The 22,369-nt window shown below is 29.9% G+C and overlaps 1 protein-coding gene across 3 annotated transcripts in view; it reads left to right on the forward strand.

Moving 5' to 3' along the window:
• LOC142322107 (DNA ligase 4-like) overlaps positions 1-22,369 on the forward strand; it is a 135,194-nt gene that overhangs the window by 35,176 nt on the left and 77,649 nt on the right. For all 3 annotated transcript variants that reach the window (XM_075360802.1, XM_075360801.1, XM_075360803.1), the window contains 5 exons: positions 2,450-2,658; positions 4,709-4,866; positions 11,801-11,996; positions 16,204-16,330; positions 20,247-20,370. In XM_075360802.1, coding sequence (XP_075216917.1) covers positions 2,450-2,658; positions 4,709-4,866; positions 11,801-11,996; positions 16,204-16,330; positions 20,247-20,370 — 814 coding nt within the window. The remainder of the gene's footprint in view (positions 1-2,449; positions 2,659-4,708; positions 4,867-11,800; positions 11,997-16,203; positions 16,331-20,246; positions 20,371-22,369) is intronic.

Here is a 22,369-nt window from a genome sequence, read left to right on the forward strand (position 1 = left end):
CAGGTTAAGTTAATTTGGTAGATAGTAGATAGTAGATTGGTAGATAGATTTGGTTAGTAGTAGAAGGTAAAATCTGTGATAGACAAGAAACTAGAATAAATTTAATTGGTACTTGGAATGTAGCGTTTATTGGTACTTATTATATAGGGTTTACACAGACCATATAAATAAAGTAATTATAAATAAAATAAAATAATTATTAACACAGAATAGGAATGAATAGAGATTACCGTTAAACCTACTTATTTGATGACATTAACTTTTTTTGAACAAAAAAAATGGGTAGCATTCACATTCAATTTAAAATAATTCAGTCGTAGCATGATGGTTATGTTGATACCATGTCTCTGATTTTTTTAAACTGACTCTGGTTCAACATTTTTACATTAGTCAGAAATCTATTGGTTTGTTGGAACTCAACTACTTCACAAGTACTATATGACTTAAAACTGTTCACATACTACAACCCAATAGTTGATTGCTATCAAACTTTGTACGTATGATGTATTTTATTATTCAGCAAGAGTATTTATTAGACTGTATGAGCATGTTCTTGATGTCAAGTTTCTTTAGATTCTAATTCAGTGTGTTTGGAATCACTTCAGTAGTGTGAAAATGATTAATAAGTGACGTGGTAGTTACACAGTAACTCCATTAATCTTATTTTTATTAAATTAATTTGATAATTTAATTTGTTAATTTTTTTTTATTAAATTATTCTTACCAGGTCTGTTTGGATTTTTTTCATGCAGTTTCCAACAGTGATATGTTTGTCAGAAGTGTTACTCTTGAGTTTTTGCTAATTAAAGTTAGACTAAACCTAGATTATTCATTTTGATTACTATACTTTAGTACTGGTGGTTCTATTAACATTGATAAAAATTTGTACATGGTACAGTTATAATTTTTTTCTACTTGTTTTAAGATAATAGGTTTGCATTAAAGCATCATTCTACTATTTTATATGTTGAAAGATAGTCTGCATCTGCTAAAGAGCTACATTCAAGTATTTTGTATTCTGTTATTTCATGTGTTTTGTGATTTTCAACATTGATTTTCTTCACTAATCCAATCATTCATATGTCAATTTTTCATATGTATCATTCGTATGTAATCATGTATTCATATGCAAACATTTTTCTATTTTATGTTATCTTATTGAATCTGTTTTTCCTAAAAGAAAATTTACTATAGAGATTATAGATTATAGATTATATCCTTTCCATCAAATACAACAGTTAAACACTGGGTCGCAGAGTATAAAGTAGGTTGAACATGCACTAGCAATGAACCACACAGTGGATGCCCTTCTGAAGTGACTATGCCAGAAATGATAGAAAAAGGGCATAAAATTGTTTTGGCAGAATGATGAGTGATAGTGAACGATGTAGCAGAGTCTGTAGGCATGTCAACAGAATGTGTGCGCAATATTTTACACAAACATTTGGACATGAACAACTATATGCTAGATGAGTGCTGCGTCATCATAAACAGGAGAGAAAAAACATTTCAAGCGATTGTCTTGAGCTGTTTCAGTGCAATCCAGAGGAATTTTAATGTCGATTTGTGATGGTTGATGAGACTTGGGCTCATCACTACACTCCTGAGACAAAACAGCAGTAAAAACAATGGGTTGCAGAAGAACAACCTATTCCAAAAAAAAGTGAAAACAATTTTTTATGAAAAGGTTATGGCATCTGTTTTTTGGGATGCATGTGGAATAATTTTCATTAATTATCTTAAAATGGGTGAAACAATAAATGGGGAATATTATGTGACTCTTTTAAAGCATCTCAAGGATGAAATTAAGGAAAAACGACCACATTTGGAAAAAAGTTTTCCATCAAGACAATGCATCAGCTCACACTTTAGTTATTGCAACGACAAAAATCATCAGATTATGGTTTGAATTGCTTCAACACCCTCCATATTCTCCAGCTCTGGCTCCCAGTGACTGTCACTTGTTTCCTGACCTATAAAATGGTTTGGAGGGAGGAGATTTTCGACCAATAATGAATCTCCTTAAAATAACCATCTATGGTTTCTTATGTGGCTGTAGATTATTTTTAGGAGTTGGATAAATTGACATACTAATGTGTGTGGATTGCTGGGCTAATAAGTGTACAGACTTTAATGGTTGAAAAATAAATCAAAATGTACCCAGAAAAATGTTGTTTACTTATCCAGGCCTGGAACTTTTCATCCTACCCTTGCAACTACAATTTATTTATTACCTGTCTTATGAGAATGAGACAGCTAAAAATAAAATAATGGGAATTATAGTTAGCTAAGATTTATACAATAAATCAATCAGTCAATCATACTTCAGTACTGAAGATAAGAATTTAGTATCCTCTTGCTCTCCTTCTGGAGAAAGGGCTGAGAATCCTTTAGTCTGATTTTTTTCCCATTAGAAGAATCATCTTTATTCTTGTTTTATTTTTTTCAGATATGTGATAAACTTTATGATCCCAAGTTAAGATTACATGAAGTAGAAGTATGTTTATTTGACCCATTTCGTCCAATGCTTGCTGAACGCTGTGATGTACAAAAATTAGAAAAAGAATTACATGGAAAACATCACGTGGTTGAGTTGAAATGGGATGGTGAAAGGTCTCAAATGCATTATAAAGATGGTGAATTCAAGTATTTCTCAAGGTAATTTTTTTTTATAAATATTGAATCTTTAACCCTGAAAATGGAATTGTCAATTTTTTTGACATATAAGGTGGGTTTCAAAATTGTGCTGATAAAAAATGACAATTTTTTTTAATAATATCTATATTCTAGATGTTTTGAAAACCATTGGTTGATGTTATATTGTATTATTTGTTATTTTTAGTTCTGACTGAACTTGCATCACTATATATCTATTTTTATATATGTGATGATATTTTGAAAATAAATAACAGCTGTTGATTTAAAAACTAACTTCAGTTTCATGTATGGATTTGTCTTTATTTTTGCATTATATATATATTTTTTTTCCTCATAGAAATTTGTAGTAAATCATTAAAAGATAATTGATATTGTATTTGTATTACATGAATACAAATTAGTGTGAGTGAAAGTATCAGTAAGAATTTTCCTGACTTCAGCAAAGAAGACAGTAGCCCAAATTAGAAATTGGATATTATCTTTGAAAGTAAATTTACATGCATATGGTGCAAAGTAACCCCATAAAAAATTAAAAATTAGATTTTTATGCAATAGGTTTAGTTTTACGTACATTTCCTCCTCCTCCTTCTCCTCCTTCTCCTGTTATAAATTATAATCTATTTTTGTATCATTTATCATCAACTACAATTGATAGTATAGGCTATGGGTAATGTAGTAATGTGGTATAAGGTAAGTCTTTACTAATCCAAAAGTCCAAAGAATTTACAAACCATGTGTGATTTTCCCATCATTTCTTCTTAGGACGTCCGTATATCTTTTTCCAGCTGGCTTATATTAAAGAGTTTATTTAGTACCCTCTTGTCATGCATTCTCATAGTTTCATTGTTAATAATAGCTACAAGTTTAAGATCTCCCAGAATTAATAGAGGATAATTCCTAAGAATTCTTAAGAATTTCATTTCTGCTGATTGTATACTACAGTCTTTTTTCCTTAGCAACTTCAGCCTGTGTTTTGTTGTGATTTTTTTTTTAAAATATCACAAACCTATATTATTTTAAAGCAAAAGGTACAGATATACACAGTGCTGTGGAAAAATGATTGAAGAAGAAAGCTAAAAAAAGTAAAGAATCCAGTTTTTCTCTGATTTTATTGTACTATTATATATCTGATATTACATTTTTGAAAAAAATAGAAACTAAATTTTGAAATTCGAACAAACTAAAAATTGAAGAAAAATAGTGAGGATTGGAAATTTTCAAAGTTTACCATTGCTTGTTAAATTATGCAGACGTGTGATAAAACATTCAGTTTTTAATCAAACAGTAAACATTTGAATTTTTTATTAATGAGAATTAAAATTTTAATAAGTTTTAAATTATTACAATGGCAATTTTGTTCAAATTTAACCATGAATTTCTGTTGCTGTGTTCCTTAATTTACTTGGTTCCAGAGTTTCTCAGTGTTTTTCTTGCTTGAAACCCTCCAAATAGATGAAATATTATATTTCAGTGCAATCCAAAGATGTTATGTTGCACTATTTTGTGGATTATTAGTACTTCACAACATAAAAAAAAAATTGTGTGAATAGCTGCTGAGTAAGTTAACTGTTCATAGGCTAAGCGGTAGTTACCGGAGGCTAAACAGGAAAAAAGAAAAGGCTTTTAAATTATACTTAAATTATTAGGTATAAGTTTTCTTGAAATTTTCAAATGTTATTACCATGTCTCTATTTCTTTTCCTGTTGTAATCCATTATTAGCTTGAGATTGATCTGGACTGGACAGCTCCTACTGGGTCTGAAACCTCCCTGGTATTCTCCTAGTTCTTTCTCAAGTTGTGAATCGATCCTGTTGAGGATGATTCTTGAAAGAATTTTGTGTATTGTCTAATATTAATTTAATTGTAGAATTTTAAAAAATATTTTCTGGTCATGTGAAGCATGGCTTACTGAAACCACTGAAAGTAAATCATGAATAACTGTTTTTGTGTGAAACATGTTAACCAGGGTTTTATTTTGTTTGTATGGTAATGCAATAGAGTAATATCATCTTTAAAAATTAATGTAATCTATTTGTTTGTTCTCTCTTAGAAATTGTATAGAGTATACTGAATCATTTGGAGGTAGTAGTTCTATTGGTTCTTTAAGTCCTCATCTAGTAAAACTACTTAATCCTACATGCAGAAGTTTTATTTTGGATGGTGAAATTATGGCTTGGAATAAAAAAAATAAATTTTTTGCATCGAAAGGTATTATTATGTTGTATAAAAATTTTTTTTTGTTGAGATATTTAGTATTTTTAGTCTGAATTTAAATAATTACTGGTCAAAATATATCGAATGAATTTTATTTTATTTTTTGCTTCTCACAGCAAATTTCATTTTATTTCTGTTTCTAGTTACATGATAATTGATCTGAAATGTTTACAGAAAAACAATTATCTGTAATACAAGATTTACTCAGTTGAGTAAGAGTATATGTTTTCTTATACTAAAGGTGGGCCAAATAAAACTGGACCCACAAAATAAAAATTTAAAAATGAAGCAAAAAGTATTATTAAATTTACTTACATTTATTGATTCTCAATTACAGTGCTTTTGAAAAAAGAAATGTTTACAATGTTGCAATTTAATTTTAAAATCTCTGTTCAAAATGCTATTATACAAAGTTCAGCACAGCAAATTATGTTCAGAAAATCTTTCTGCAAAATTCTCCAACTAGAATCCAGGCAATCTTTTATATGTTGTCTTCCAATTCCTCCAACGTTTGTTGCTTGTTCTTGTAGACTGTCCCTTTCAGATAGGCTCAGAGGTAAAAATCTCACGATGATAAGTCTGAAAGTTAGTTAGGGTTGCCACAAGTTTTTACTGATTATTCTATCCTTGTGAAATCTTGATGACTTGTATGAGAAACCGGAAGTATGGCTAGTTGCTTCGTCTTGCTGGAAGTACCCATAAGAAAGTTCTTCTGAAGTCAAGTTGTGTGTAAATTCTTCATACAGTCGTAACTAGACTTCTGTATTAACAGTCTTCTCAAACAATGTTGAACCGATGATCCGGCTTCTAAAATTGCACACCAAACACCAATTTTTAAATTATGGAGTGGTTTTGATGGGTTTCATTTGTGTTTTGTGTAGCCCAATACCATGTGTTCTGAGAATTAATGTAGCCTGATAAATGGAACCACACTTCATCTGTTGAAATGAAGAGAAAAGGATCAAGGAATCCTTCATTAATATTCTGTAAGAACCCCTGGCAGTAATTTACTTGTTTACTCTTATGTTGTTTTAATTCATGCACAGTACTCACACAATCGACTTTCATTTGTAAACAGTGAAGTATATGCAGACACAATGTTTGAGAAACTCCTGTTTGTTAGGTTATCATTATGTTAACTTGTGAGAACTCCTTCCCATCATAATTAGCTATATCAATGATAACTTCTAGAGTTCAAACAGTCAGTTGTTTCACTCTCTTCACATCAGTAACAAGCTGGTTGTTGCCACTTTTTCACTAAATTTTGAATTATTGATTTTGCAGGAACATTATTACTTGGGTATGGCTCTTGAAACCTTTCATGAATCAAATTTATTGAAGTTGTGCAAACATATTCCTCCACAATGAAAACACGCTGTTTAATTGAATATTACATGATACACAGACACTATAGATTCATTGAATGGGAGGGGAAGGCTGAATGCTTATGAGTGAGTCAGTGACTTCAACTAATATGCATGTGTAACAAAGATATCATTTTCTCACTCAGTATGTCTAAGATGGTTGAGACCAGTTTCATATAGCCCACCTGGTACCAAAACTATGAGATAAATAAGTAAGATTTTAAAATGATCTCATTTATGCTGACTGCATAATTTTTTTAAATACAGAGTATATTCTTTGTGTACAGAAGTCTCTCCTTTATAGTTTATTATTAATTATGAAATATTATTAATTTGCATTTTTAAAAATGATGTAAATAATTTATATTTTAACTATTGTATTATCTTTCTTAGTTATTGTGTGCTATTGTATGTAACTTGCCTATTATGCTTTTTTGTACTCTTTTGTTTCTTTTATTGGAATATGTTGTCTCACTATTTATGATAATTTAAGTCAATTATTTAGTTTTATTTTCTTTTGTTTTATTGATAAGGTTTTCTGTGCTATTGTAAAATGTGTAGAGATATTCTATATGCTAAAAAAAAGATTTTCTAACTTTTTACAATTATTAAAAAATATTACTGTTATTTATTAATAAAGAATTTTTTTGGGGGTTAATTCTATTTTCATTAGAAATACTCTATTTACATTTATCAGTAATTTAATGTTATTCAAACACAGTTTTGTTGGATTTAATTGTTTAAAAGTAAATCACCTGAAATTTTATCTGAGTATTTTAAACTTAATCTTATGGTTAGTAAAAACCATTTTTAGCAATATTGGAATTGTATTTAGCTTAAAATTTAAGTTTATGTTGTCAGAAATATAATCAGCTTTTTGGTTATGAATATGTATTGTTATTATTATTATCTTTTATGACCACATAGGATCACTTTCGTCAGTCCATTATCCAAGTTTCTTTGATGGGACTGTTTGAGCCTTGTGGCCCTCCCAGTACTTTTACATACATTCTAATCTTTGTGTCCTTTCTAGTGTTGAAAATGTTTGTGTTGTGAGTTTTTTCTTGTGAATGTGAAGCGAGTGTTTTTGTTTTTTATTTTCTTCTTTAATTTTTATTTTATCTGTGGTGTCTTCTAGTGTAAGGCCAATTTCCTTTAGATTTCTCTGATCCATCTGCATCTTGTCTTGATGTTTTTTGAGTTGAGATTGTACTGTACTAACTGTTAAAGTAGTCTTGAATCTTGCATCCTTAAGATACTTCTAAAGGATGCTAGTCTCATTTTATGCATTGTATAAGAGGAATTTTACCTTCGATTTAGTATTTGTGAGAGTCAGTTTTAACATGTTTATTAATTTGGTATCTAGTCTGAGGTGTCATAGAATTTTTATTAGGGATTCTCTGTAGATGCAGTCATAAGTTTTCTTGAAATTTACAAATGTTATCACCATGTCTCTGTTACTTTTCCTGTTGTATCCATTATTAGCTTGAGATTGATCTGGTCTGGACAGTTCCTTCAGGGTCTGAAACCTCCCTGATATTTTCCTAGTTCTTTATCGAGTTGTGAATCGATCCTGTTGAGAATGATTCTTGAAAGAATTTTGTATGTTGTGTCTGGGAGTGAGATTCCCCTGTAATTGTTAGGGTCTGTTTTGTCCCCCTTTTTTTGGGTAGCGGGTGGATGAAAGCTGTTGTCCAGTGTTCTGGTAGTTCTTCTTTGATCCAGATGTTGACAAGCTGTTGATGAAGGGCACTTTTAATTATCTTCCTGCATGTTTCCAGTTCTCTACAAAAGTCTGATCTTCTGCTGCTGCTTTGTAATTTTTCATCTCACCCAGTACTTAGTAGACTTCTTTTATTGTGGGGACGGGATTGAAATTTTTGGTAGTGTTGTTACTTTGGTGTTGGTGTTGAAATTTAGGAGTTCTGGTTCCTCACAATTTATGAGGTTGTTAAAATATTTAGCTAGGATTTCCGCATTGTTTTTATTGTTAAGGGCCAGTTTACTGTTTTCATTCTTTATTAGTAGGGTTGGGGTTTCTTATTTTTGGAGCTGATTTTTAAAGGTTTTGTTGTAGTCTCTCGACTGCATTTCATTAAACTCTTCTTCTATTGACCTCAGTGTGTCTTTATGGTGTTATCTTTTTATTCTTCTTAGGATTTGGGTGGTTTCTTTTCTTTGTTTTACTAGATTTTGGAAGGATGTTTCTGATTTTTGGGATTGGTGAAAAAGCCATGATGTCTTTTCTCCACTGTTTTGTCACATTCGCTGTACCACTATTGATGTTTTTCATGGGATTTTATTGGGGTTAATTCTTCTGCGATTTGTTGAAGGTTGTTGACTAGATTTTCGAGTTTATCAGTGTTGTTATTTTTTCAGTTGCTTTTTGGTAATTTTCGTTCTTGATTAGTTGGTTATGGTCTATTTTTCTTTTAGTCTTAAGGGCTTGGTTTTGTTGCTTTCTTTGGGGAGTAAATTTAATTTTAATTTTGACCGCATAGTGATCTGAGCCTGTCTCTTCCTAGGAGGACTTTTACATTGTAGATCTCCTTGTGGTGTTTGTCCATGAAGACATGGTCTACTTGCCATTCTCCTTTTGTGTTGTCGGGGTGTTTCCAGGTTTTGAGTTTTTGAAGTTTTCTCTTGAAATATGTGAATTGTGAAATTAGGTTGTAGTTTCTGCAGAGATCGACAAGTCTATGTACATTTTTGTTTGTTTTCTTTTGGGTGGGCCATTTTCCGATGATGTCATGGTATCTTCATTCTCTGCTTAGTTGAGCATTGAAATCTCAGATTAATTGTTTAACATGGTTTTTGGGGATATTATTTATAGTCAGGTTGAGTAATTCACAGAACCTTTTCCTTTCTTTATGATCTTTTGGAGAGTTATTTTTATTATTACTGGGTGCATGGGCATTTGTTATAATATAGATTTTATTAGATATTTTTAGGTTGAGCGTTAAGATTCTTGGGGATTGTAACTTGAATTCTTGTATGGAGTTATTATTCTGAGGGTACCTAAAAAGCCTGTTCCAAACTATGGGACATTTTTTATCACTCTCTTCCTGGGTATACCTTTGAAGAGCCTGTATCCTTTTGATTCCATGGTGCCCTGGTCGGAGTTATTATTTCCTGCAGACCTGTAATGAAAATTTTGAGTTGGTCTGTTAGGTCAGTTATTATTTTTAGTTTACTAGTCTAAATGAGCTACTTTACATTCTGTGTGGAAATGTAGGTGATTTTCTTTGATTTGATTTTGGACTTTGTATTTTTCTTGTTATGTGTGAAGTGTTGAGGCATTCCAATGCCTCCAGCCCACTATATCCGCATGCTGCCTTCTCTGAACTCTGGTGTTACTTGGTTCGGCTGATGAAGTATTCCTTAAAAGACTTTTCATGGTTGACTATCAAGGGGTCACTTGTGGTGGGACTAGGTCTTGAGTTACAACTCTAGGTGTGATCTAATTAGTTGTCGTTTTGTAATAAATGAAGCTGTGAAGTTTGTTTAGATTCACTTGACCAGACAAATTTCTCCTATTTGTTGTGGGTAAATCCAGGTGCACCTTGTTAAGGCTCAATTCTACTTTTGATAAAGTTATTATTTTGATGAAAGTTACAAAGTCTGATCTTAAACATTATGCCCTATGAATACAAAAAAATCAAATATAAACCTGAATTTTTGTTTTATAATTTATTGAAGGATAATAAAAATACGTACTCACAATATTATTTTTCTACATAATTTCCTTTTTTGGAAACACATTTTCCCTAGCAGATAGGTAGCTCTTTGATCCTACTATAGTAAAATGAAGGTGGGCTTGGCATCAACCAATTGCACTAGAATGTTTCAACAGCAGCATCGTCTTCAAATTTCTGCCCTCCAAGTGCTTTTTTAGTGAGCTAAGCAAATTATAATCGCAGTATGATTAGTCCAGACTGTATGGAGGGTACTGCAGTATAATCCAGAATAAGGATGCAATTTTTTCTTTAGTTTGAGTCACAGTATGGGGCCGAGCGTTGTAAAGAAGCAGAATGATGTCTCGAATTGGAAATTGACATCCTTTTTGACAGTATGTGAGTTTTAATTTGTCTAAAAGTTGGCAGTAGTATGTAGAATTTACTGTACAATGTTCATGGAGAAAATCAACATGCAAAACTCCTTTGAAATCAAAATATAATGTGGCCTGAACCTTTCCAGCTGACAGTCGAGCTTTGGCTTTAATGGGTACAGTTTCTCCCTTTTTTCGCCACAACATACTTGCCTGAATTGATTCTGGGTTTAATGATGCACCCAAGTTTCATTGCAGGTCATGATTCAATGCAAAAAAAATTTCTCCTTCAGCTTGATAATGACTCAACTACCGCTGGCACACTTCTAGCTGATAGAACTTCTGATCTTCGGTGAGAAGACGAGGAACCCATTGTGCTACCACTTTTTTAAATCCAAGATCGCCAATAATGATTGCCTGAGCATTACCATAGCGTATTCTGATCTCAGAAGCAATTTCTGCAATTGTTAGGTGACAAACTATGAGATCGTTTTCAGCAATAGCACTTGTCCTTGGGTGACGTTGGTGACCTTCATTTACAACTGGTTCTCATCCTTCCGAGAACTGCTTATGCCAATCATGCACTTGAGTCTTTTTAAGTGTGTTGTCCCTGAATTGAGCCTGAAGTCTTCTCAAAATTTTGGGTGGTTTTACACCCTCTGCTGTGAGAAATTTAATAATAATACATTGCACAATGCGTGATGATACCTCATGCTCTAACATTGTGATACTGACTAGGAAAAAGTAGTGAGCTGGTTTTCTAAGAGTGGGATTCCCTCCACGCATCCCTATTTACAACACTGAGAAGCCATGCCCCTCTATTAATCGTGCATCAGGGACAACAAAAATTCTGTTTTATATTTTATTCACCCTTGTGAATATTTATATATATTTTATTTAAATTTTACTACTAAAACATTTTTCTATTTTTGAATTTAATGGTAAAATATACTAATCTTCTGCTTATGTTATAGTTTATCCGAAACTTGTCTTTCACATGTTCATAAGATTTATACGTGCAATAAGTCTAAATAAATAATGACAAGTTTGTCCTTTGAAATTGACATCCTAAACACAATAGAGATGAATTTTTACTGGTATAGCACTAGTTCATATATGGACATTTCTACTGTTACAAACTGTTAATCTTGAGTACAGTTTTGCCAACTGACATGCAGGGAGAAATAAAATTTACCTATATGTGACTTCTAATCTTAGGTTGTGTCCTTTTTGAAACACTTGTTATTAAGTAATTTGAACTCTCCATCACAATTTTAATTGTGATTATTTTGAGTAGCAGCAAATGCTGCTCAGAATAATACTAATGCTGTACAATATTACTTGTAAATTTTCCTCTTCTACTATTTTCTTTTAATGAGTGCTAAAAAAATAATTATTTTAATTTAAAAAAGTATTTATTTTTTTCATTGATTGAATATTGCATTATGTATCAATTATTTTGAAAAAAAAATTTCAAAACAATAAATGAAAACAACAAAACTTATCTTTTTAATAGGTCAAAACATTGATGTAAAATCATTACGTATTGGGAGTGATCATCAGCCTTGCTTCTGTGCATTTGATATATTGTATCTAAATGGTTCTGTTCTTACAAATAAAATGCTTAAAGAAAGACAGAGTATATTAAGTACTGTTTTCACTCCTTTAGAAGGTGTTTTTGTTATAACAAAAAGTACAGAAGTAAATACAAGGTATTTATATGTTTTTCTTAATTAGTTATTGCATTTAAAATTTAAGACTAGTATTCTAGTTTTTAATTATTAAATTATAATTAACTATTTTACCTTATGTAAAGATCAAGTATTTTACGTGATTGTAAGGTATTATTAAAATATTCTTAAAACTAAGAATAAATAAAATTTGTTAGATAGCCTACTTAGATTTACCTTCTGTCTCTTTCAAAGTAGTTGAAAGAGATAGAATAGGCATGGCAAAAATACTGAGCATTTTTGAGTGTTTTTTTAAAAGTTTTTATTATCCGCCAAAAGCATAATTTTTAGTAACTATGTGTAGTTAATTTTTAATTCCAATTGGTTGAATGTATTACCAAGGGATAAGCTAAGGAAGATGACCAGCATGTATATAGATCTATACATTTTAATATATTTTTAAGTGTTGATTATAAGAATCATTTGCCAAAAATAGATGGCAATAGAATGCAGTGAACCTAATATTTTTATATTAAAACCCTAACATTTTTAGGCATCACTTAGGCAGGGTTTTTCAGCACTGCTTTAGTATTGAAGATCTATGTATATGTGGTTTGTTTTTATCATGTAAAATCAAACTTTCTTGCTTGTATGTATTTCATGTATGAAGATTGATTGTCAAAGAATTTAGGTACTTACGTATTAACGCCACCGCAGCTACAGCTTTATTTAAAAACAAAGTAGTCAATCGGATTTCGGTGGAAAATGAACAGTCTCTTTATTAATTTTAATAAATGATTATTTTTATTTTTTTATTTTATAAATATAATTTAACCAAACTTAACCTACGCTTGCTTCGCTCGCTAACCTTGACTAATTAACACCATAATTTTTTGAGTATTTATTTAATTAATTCAGTAATTATTGCAATTATTTATTATTTAAATAATCAAAACACTCCTGTTAATTATTGAAGGTTAGCGAGTGAAGCGAGCTTAGGTTAAGTTTGGTTAAATTATATTTATAAAATAAATAAATATAAATAACCATTTATTAAAATTAATAAAGAGACTGTAAGACAAATCTATGTTAAACTCTATATCGGCCCATTTTCCACCGAAATCCGATTGACTACTTTGTTTTTAAATAAAGCTGTAGCTGTGGTGGCATTAATAAGTACCAGAATTTACTATGTCTATTTTTATATTTGTAATTCTTTTTTTCATTTTGTTGAATTCAGGTAGAGTGGTTGAGTTTGATCAACACTGGACTTAATTTTGGATACTTCAATTTGTTTCAGCTATAAAATACTTGGAGAAATAGCTGGTTTTATAGTTTTTTTTTAATATATATAACAATCAAAACTTACGTTCTAACTTTGTCTTTTCATAGATGTACTTATGTTAAAGATTTTTCTTTTCAGTTAAGTCAGTATTTTGAACAGTATTCATGTTAGGGTTAGTTCATTGTATCATTTGATCTACATAACTTCAGTATGGTTTTTGTTTGTACAGATTCCATAAATCTAGGTTGCACTGTGTTTTTTTGATAGTCTGAAGTATAAAACTTGAAAATTTAGGAATACAGAAATTTCTTGAATTTTGAGTAAATTTTATTTTTTATTTTAGCAATTTTTTAAATCTTTTATTAAATTCAAATAGGTACATTGTTGGATTCTGTCAGGATGGAACATTTTATCTTGTTTCTATATATAGAGACTGAAGTTCATGTTACTTATTTTTTAAATCCATAATTAAAAAGTATTTAATTTTAATCTGATAATTTGTATTTATTTTTATTTTGGGAATCTACTTTTGGTTTTATCTAATGTTTGGTAGTTAAAAATTTCTTAGAAAATTTGGTGTATTAGGAAGATAATTTGTAGATATATGTATACTGCCAGTATGTTTCAATTAAATTCAATTTAGGGTGGGTAAATTTGATTTTTATTAGAATCGGTCTTGAAAATTTATTTGTACATCAGTGTGAAAATTAATCTAAACAGATGTTGAACAGATTTAATAAAATGTAACTTTATTTAGAATAAAAATCATACCTGTACAATTTATGAATACTAATAATGAATAATAATATATGTATAATTAATATTTCCTTCCTTATTCTTAATTATTTCTCATACATAATTTGGCATCAATTCAACAAGTTTACCACACATTTTTTTGATTTCTTCATCATGAAACCGTACCTATATTATTGCTGTAATGAGGTCAATTTTTGTAGTACAATTCATTTTTGAGAGTTGTTTTTGATTCATGCCGGAAATTCTGGGAAGTTGCCTGGCCATGGAACACTAATATTTTGTTCTTTAAAATCTTTTTCCACTTTTTTGGCAGTATGGCATGGCACCACATTTTGTTGGAACACTCCATTGATTTTTGGGTTTTTTTTTAAAGTTGTCTCAACCCTTTCCTTCAGAATCTTAATATATCACTTTTCAACATACCATATTCTGGAAGTCATGAACATGGCGCCCTTCAAATCTAAAACAACTCCAAAACATTTTTTTTCTGAGGATGTTTAACTGATTGTTGGATATGAACCGGTGATGCATTTTCATCTAATCCTTTTTTAGCATGTGCTTTGGCTCACAAGATTCTTTTTTGCACATTGCTGGTGTTAAAAGCTGCTTTTTAGCTGGCCGACTAGCTTTCCACCCAGGTGTAAGAAGTCTGCACCTCACATTTGTCATGTGTAAATCTGTTCCACTGCCTGCTAATTCTCGATTTAAGTCCACAGCAGATAATTTTGGATTAAGTTCATTTTTCTCACTGATCCTGTGTTGGAGTAGTTTTTCTTTTATAGCCATATTAGTCTTTCCTTTGAGGTTAAAAGGGATCAGTTTGTTTAAATAGCATGCACTGTACCTAGACTAACATCACAATCATACTGGTATACTCAGAAAGAGAAACAATTTTTGTATGCTTTCTTAGAGTTATATCCAGTATTATATATTCAAGACTCGCAGGACAAAAAATATAAAAATATGATTTTGTGATAAAAAATAAAATAGATGTTCACAAAACACTATTTATAACATTAAAATTGCTAAATAATCAAATAACAATAACCTCATATTATACTGACAACTTAAAAAATGGGTTTAGCCAATCAGTGTAGCCACAACATAGAAATAAACAAAAAATTCCCTGTGTTCAGATAATTTGCCTGCTAGTGAACAAATCCATGAGGTTATAGCTCCTGTTATTGTTTTATTTTTTGAAAATGTAGAAAATATATTTTATGAGCATCTATTATAATATTCTCTCTTTACTTTTAGGCTAACCTTTAAAACTCCACTTTTTTATTGTTATGACTCAGTCTTTTGTATTTCATTATTGGTCACAATTTTCTGACAAACCCAAGAATCATGCCAAAACATTTGAAACGTTGAAAATTACAAAGAGTGAAGTACATTTATTCAAAACAACTGTATTTCAGTGACATAGAGAAGGATGATAGTTTGTAGAGAAAATATATGTGCAGGCCATTTTTCAACTTTCTGAGTACAAAAATTGACAAGACTGATTTAAAACCTTTTGGCCAAAAGCTAAACTTCAAGAGTTGAAAAATTGGAAGATAGTGATTAATAGATATACAGTTAACAACATTTTAGTCAAGGATTTTAAAAAGAAAACGTGTATGCAAGTTTATTTCTTGTTTGTTTATGCAGGAATAAACTTGTCAAAGTGCTTCATTGGGGGGTGAATTAATTAAAGTGGTTAATGATGATTTTAATAAACTTTTGAACTGGATTATAATGGGTGATGAAAGTTGGTGCTTCATGTAAACTTCAACAACAATATAATTTCAAAGTGCATCTTGGCTGGGTCAGAAAAAACAATGCTCAGAAAGTGAGATTTTAAAAATTATAAGTGCTGATTGTAATTTTTGATGCCAAAAATATCATTCATTATGAATTTGTGCTTGCAAATCAGATCGTAAAGTGGTAGTTGGGGACTTGCTAAATGAAGGCTATACTAAATATATTTTATTTATTGTGTTTTTTTAATGGTCTCAGTCTTGGAACATATTGTTGTACTTTGTTTATATATATTTTGTATATGAAACTTATACAGAAAAAAAGTTAATGTTTATTATTAGCAAAAATTATTCACTTTATAAAGACAGTTGTTTTAATGGATAAAATGCTGTAAAATTTAATACATATTTTATCTATTAACATTATTTTTGTACAAATATAATTTATTCTCTTAAATTTTATTTATAGCAAAGAGGTCATGAAACTATTGAATGATGCTATAGATAATAGAGACGAAGGAATAGTTTTAAAACAACTAGAATCTGTGTATAAACCCAATGTGCGAAAAGGTGGCTGGTATAAAATTAAACCAGAGGTAATATTTTATTATGCTGTAAATTTGTAAGTAGCTTAGTAATCATTAGTAATTTAGTTCAATCTTTCTTTATTTCTTGATTAGGTCAATTTAAATTAAAAAGCTTTTATGAAATGGTATTTGTCTTAAGTGCAATTAAATAAATTAATTACCTTAATGATTACAGCTATAATTGTCAGTGTTTAATGGTAGTTACTCTGTTGAGGCAGACCTAGACATTCCACTGCACAGACCAGTATCAATGTCAAAGCTGTTAACTAAACTGCTCAGGTGAAATTGAAATGAATGAGCCACAACTAAGAACTTGTAATTCTATTCTATTCTTGTAATTACCCACTCAAATCATTAAATTTTTTGAAAAAAAGGTATGCATAATACTCATGGATTAAATGAAGATAAAAAAAATAATTTTTGACTTGGATAATAACTATTGATGAAATGTAGTTCATTATTTTGAATGATAGTCAATGATATTTCAGTAACAAACTATAGAGCTGTAATTAGCTGAAGTCTAAAATAGCTGAAGATGAAATGAATAACTGCTTACAGTTATGTTTAAAGCTGGATACCAAACTAGTAGTGGTCATTATTATTGCTTTAATAGTTAAAATGAGAATGAAAAAGCAAGTAAAACAAAAGTTTAATGAAAATCCCAAAATTTTATTTTTTTCAAAAAGATAAGATTTTATTTTGTGATTTGTGATCTGCTTCATATTAATGAGACATAACTTGTTAATTTAAAGTAAAACTTAATAATCTACTTTGTACATTTTAAATTTAGAAAGTACAAAAATTTCAGATCATCTCAGGGGTAGTAAAACTTTTTTTTTGTTATGACATTTACCTTATTTGGTAGTAAAATCAATACAATTTATTTAGTAAAATATCCAAGACTTGCTAAAATAAATCATGCTTTGATAGATCAGTGACCAATCAAAAACGTAAAACTATGATCTCAGATTGTTTGTTAACTCACTCTCTGAAAGAGTTGTTAAAGATCTTGCAGTGTAAGTAATATACTAGCTAATTTGAAACTGAGATGAAGGATGATACTCTCTCGTGGTAGAGAAAGAAAGCAGAAAAGTAAAGAAGGTTTAGAGAAAGTAAATGAAGAAAGGTGTTAAAAATTTGGAGTGTAGAAAATAAAAAATACTATCACCAGTCCAAGGTAACATGTTTAATATGATCTGTATTATGAATCACTATGAGAGCTGAGTTATAGCTGAAATTTTAATGCAAAGAGGCATGGAAAATTTGCAATCAGTTAAGTTCTTCAGTTAAGTGCTATTTAAAATATCCTTTTGGTCTTAAGATCTTGATTTTGAGCTGTTTGAACACCCATCAAGATTCCTGACACATCTCTTAAGTAATTTTTACATTTTTGATCTATTCATCTGGGAGGTCATAAGTTATTCAAATCAAGGAGTCAAGAATTGATCCAAAATTAGTATAAATTAAATTAATTTTTTTTTTACATTATTTTATATTTTATTAAGAATATTAATACTGATTGATGTTAACTGTAGTAGTGTTACACTTTCAGGAAATTAACTTAATCCCAATTATGTAACTGATGTTGCTGTCAGTTTTTACTTCCTTGTACAAAGTAATTGAACCATTGTGATCACAAAAAATTTCAGATTTCAACTGAAATATCCATTTTGACCATCGCTGAATCCATTTTGACTAGATTCGGCGTGACGTCTGTACCTCGTACAACTCAAAAACGATTAGCCATAGGATGTTGAAATTTTGGATTTAGGACTGTTGTAACATCTAGTTGTGCAACTCCCTTTTTGATTGGGATCGACTGGACAAAAAGTGTCCAAAAAGCCCAAAATCCAAATACTAAGTTTGGTAAAGAGTGAAAAATTGCAGGGAACCATGTGTGAAGTCTGAAGCCTTCTGAAATCTTTTATATCTGAAGCCTGCTGAAGTTGTTTGATCCTATATTTTTCTGAGAACCCTTTGATTAATATATGCTTTAGTCCAAATGTTTTGGATTTTTGATTTTCAAAAGCCCTCATTGAGAGCTTTTCAACAATATATCATAAGTAGTACTTATTTTCATTGGCTCCAGAGTTATAGCCAAATAAAAATTAATTAATGAAATATTTGGATCTTAGAATGGGAAGGCACATTGGTTTGAATCAGACTTCATCTCATTTTTTTTAACTATCTTTTTTAACTGTTTTTTTAATTTAAATATATTGATTTATTAATAATTATTAACATCTAATTGTAAAAAACATTTTACGATAATTCAATAACAGGAAAAAAAAGAAAAAGTATCAGAAGTTATTAATGAAATAAAATTTTATGTACTTTTCATTTAAAAAAAATGTGTATATTTAATTTAATAAGCGCACAGGAAGTCATGTGGTGCCCATATTAGATATTTTTAACTAATTTGAACGTAAAAATGGTGTAGATGCCATCATCATCGTATGTGTAATAAATAATGTTATTGTTTACTAAAATTTCAAGTTTGTTATGCATTCTTATAGTTGTATTTAATGAGAGAATGTTTGTGTATAAGTATTATTACATGTTTTCTGTAGTAATTGTTATTTAATTGTTGAATTATGATTTTTTAGTAATTATGTTTGTCATTATATGATTGATCAAAACGTATACAACCTAGGCCCAAAGACAAAAATACTTAATCTATTCAGTTCACTGAGTTGTTCCCTTCAGAGTAGGCTCCTTTTGATGAACACATTTATCTCGGTGATGTTTATTGTTGGAAGCATTTTTCATAGTCATCTTTAGTGAGCAGTACAATTTCATCTTCTTGCATTTCTTTTGGTCTCTTCTCTGTCTTCAAACTTCATTTCTTTAAACAGAATTTTAAGTTTAGTAAATAGTGAAAAATTGCAGGAGCCAATGTGTGAAGTCTGAAGCCTTCTGAAATCTTCTATGTGAAGCCTGCTGAAGTTATTCGATCCTGTATTTTGCTGAGAATCCTTGGATAAGTTGTGATGCACAGGCTGGAATGTTGTCGTAATGAATTTTCATGACAGCATGAAGGTCATGTTGACAGTCTTTTTGAATTATCAATGCATGTTACATCACGGTATGTTCTTCATCGGCTAAAGATGCTGTTCAACCCAAAAAACCACAGCTTCAGGAAAGTAGCTATTGAGACAATTCATTGAACTAAATAGGTTAATTGTTTTTGTTTTTATGAGCAACAGTTGGATATTTTTTGATCACACCTCATATTTGAGTTATAGTTTGTGCAGCAAAATTTATTTATGAAGTAAAAGTGGCTATCTAAATAGTAAGTAGTGTTGTGTAAGGAGATTTGTCATGTAAATAAACTACACAACCTGTCAGCCAGTTAGTGTAGTGGAAATGCTTTAGTTGTTAGAACAATTAAGAACTATTGTGGAATTGGGTTTGATTTTTGGCAAGATAGGTATGTTTTTAATCTTTTCATTCATCTTATCTTTTTTGTTAAAATGTATAAAACTTTTCTTAACACTATTATAAATAAATAAGAAGTTAAATAACTTATTTTTAAAATCTATGTAGTGCAAATATTGTAATGAGAAAATTAACACGTACTCAAAAAATTGAGCAAATACAATGTATATTTTGAACCACATTTTACTATCTTAGAAGAAGCTTTTGGTTATTATATTTTTTATTTTTCATTTTATTGTCATACAGAAAGAGTAATTTTGGTATAAATATAATTAAAATATAATATTTTATGTTTTTGAGAATGAATTTATAAATGATGTGTAAATTTTCCCTTAAGTAAAGAGCATTAATAAAGTTAAGTAAAGAGCATTAAGCAAGTATAAAAAGATAAATTCAAGCTGGTACTATGTATTTTGTAATCAGAGAATTAAAATATAAACTCATTTAATATTTTTATTCATCGATTAAAAATAAGTATTTTTTTCAGTACACAGAAGGGGCTATGTCAGATTTGGATTTATTAATAATTGGTGGATATTATGGTGAAGGTCGAAGAAGAGGCGTTGTAAGTCAGTTTTTATTAGGAGTTGCAATACCATCTGATTTACCTGGTAAGATTTTTAAAATCTCTTTTACTATAATAAAAACAGCGCATTCTCTTCTAACAAAAAACAAATTCTCATATTAATATTTATGTTGAATGTAGCTGTATAGACATTTATTTCTTCATTCTGGTAACTGCGAGTTGATGCCTAGTTAAGCTATTTTTTCCCCTTCTTTTATATATGTGGTTCTTTATATATATGTGTGCATGAGTTTCTTTGTTAAGAGGTTTAGCATGAATGTATTGAAGTTTTGTTTAAATTGGTGAAGAAAATTAGAAGGTGTTTGCTATTATACTGCAATAGTAATTTGCAATATGCTGTGAATAGTAACAGAAAATTATAAATGAAAATGTTGTCTGTGATCTGTATGGTTATAAAACTTGCTGAACAGTTCTGTAAAATTACATGTCGTGTACCCAAATCTAAAAAATAGAATCTGAGGTTAAATTTGTTCTCATTAGTTTGTTTACATACATTGCGGATACCTGTTCCAAGCTTATTAATTTTATAATCTTTCAGTCTGTATTCACTCACTCCCCCTCAAACACACTCTCGCATGCACGCATGTGCACACAATGTTATTTTTAAGGAGGTTTAATTTATTATATATTCAGTTTTTTAAATTATTTTTGTTAAACCTTGGGGGTAAATTTTTAAGGTTTTCTTTCAAAAACAAAATGAAGAGACTTTCTAATTGTCATTTTAATTATAATTACAATTCTATAACTGACATATTTAACCCTTAAACACCCATGCTAATGAATTAATGTAAATTACCCATGTGGGTATCCTGCAGGGACCCCATTAAAATGTTTGTATTTAGGCATACCTACCTGGTTTTTAAAAAATAATAATTTGGTAATATTTAGATACATTTATTTTTATTAAAAATATATACTTTTCAAAAATAAATAATTTTACTAGCAAAATGATTTAATTCCTATTTAAATGATTTCATTTTCCTAGTTTGATATAAATCATATTTGTTTTAAAACTATAAGTACATAATTAATTTTCAAAACTGTTGTACTATATAACTGATAGATAAAGTTCTTATAATGAGTACACATAGTGTTTACTTTTTTGTCATTTTTCCTAGGGTATTTATTATATTGAGCACGTTTTCTTGTTCCACTTGATTGTTGAGGATCACTTTCCTTTCATTCATATATTATTATTCCACAATCTTTTAGTGTTTGTATGGCATGCACGTGGTGGTTTTTATATTTCAGTTTCCATATTTCTGTCTGCAAATTCGTTTTCCAATTCTAATAAAAGATTACAACGATGAGTAGAATTATTTTTCTTTTAATCCCAATTTTTTCTGTAAAGAATCTATGCATTTAGGACAGCTGTATCTATCATGAAAATGAAAATGAATCTATACTTTCATAAAAAGTCTGTAAGGGCAACAAAGTGTTTTTCTAGCACAAGACTATTCTCTTATGTTTTTATCGGCATTGCCTATACAGCCCTTTGTTGCATTATAGTCCAAGATCATAAATGGTTTATTTTGGTGTTCTGAGGACACTTTATCATCATCACGTTGGCTTGATAATAGGTGTACTATCTTATTATTATTTTTTTTTTTTTGTGAATATATGACACCATGGCTACATCTTTCGTGAACTATGAATGATTCTATGGGTCGAGAAAGTAATTTTAGTTGCGGTGTATCTGGCATATTTTTGTGGAGTGTGCAAAGTTTCATCAGATTTTGTGTCAATAAATAATTAGCCACTTGTTCACTTGTGAAAGAATTATTTATCTTTATACTTCTCCAAACATCATGAAATGGCTTTACAAGGTCTGAAAAAACGTGAAAGCCTTAGTTTATTTCAACTTTACTATCAGTAGATTTTCTAGTGCAAACCTGAAGGTTGCTGTGGTAGGATGTCATGATGTCAGCTGCAGCCCAAATTTTTATTCTATATCTTCCAGGCTTTGACATTATATATTGCTTGAAAGAACATTTGCGTCGAAAACAAACCAGTTGTCAACTGTA

The sequence above is a fragment of the Lycorma delicatula genome, chromosome 3, assembly GCF_047948215.1.
Source record: "Lycorma delicatula isolate Av1 chromosome 3, ASM4794821v1, whole genome shotgun sequence".
NCBI lineage: Eukaryota > Metazoa > Arthropoda > Insecta > Hemiptera > Fulgoridae > Lycorma > Lycorma delicatula.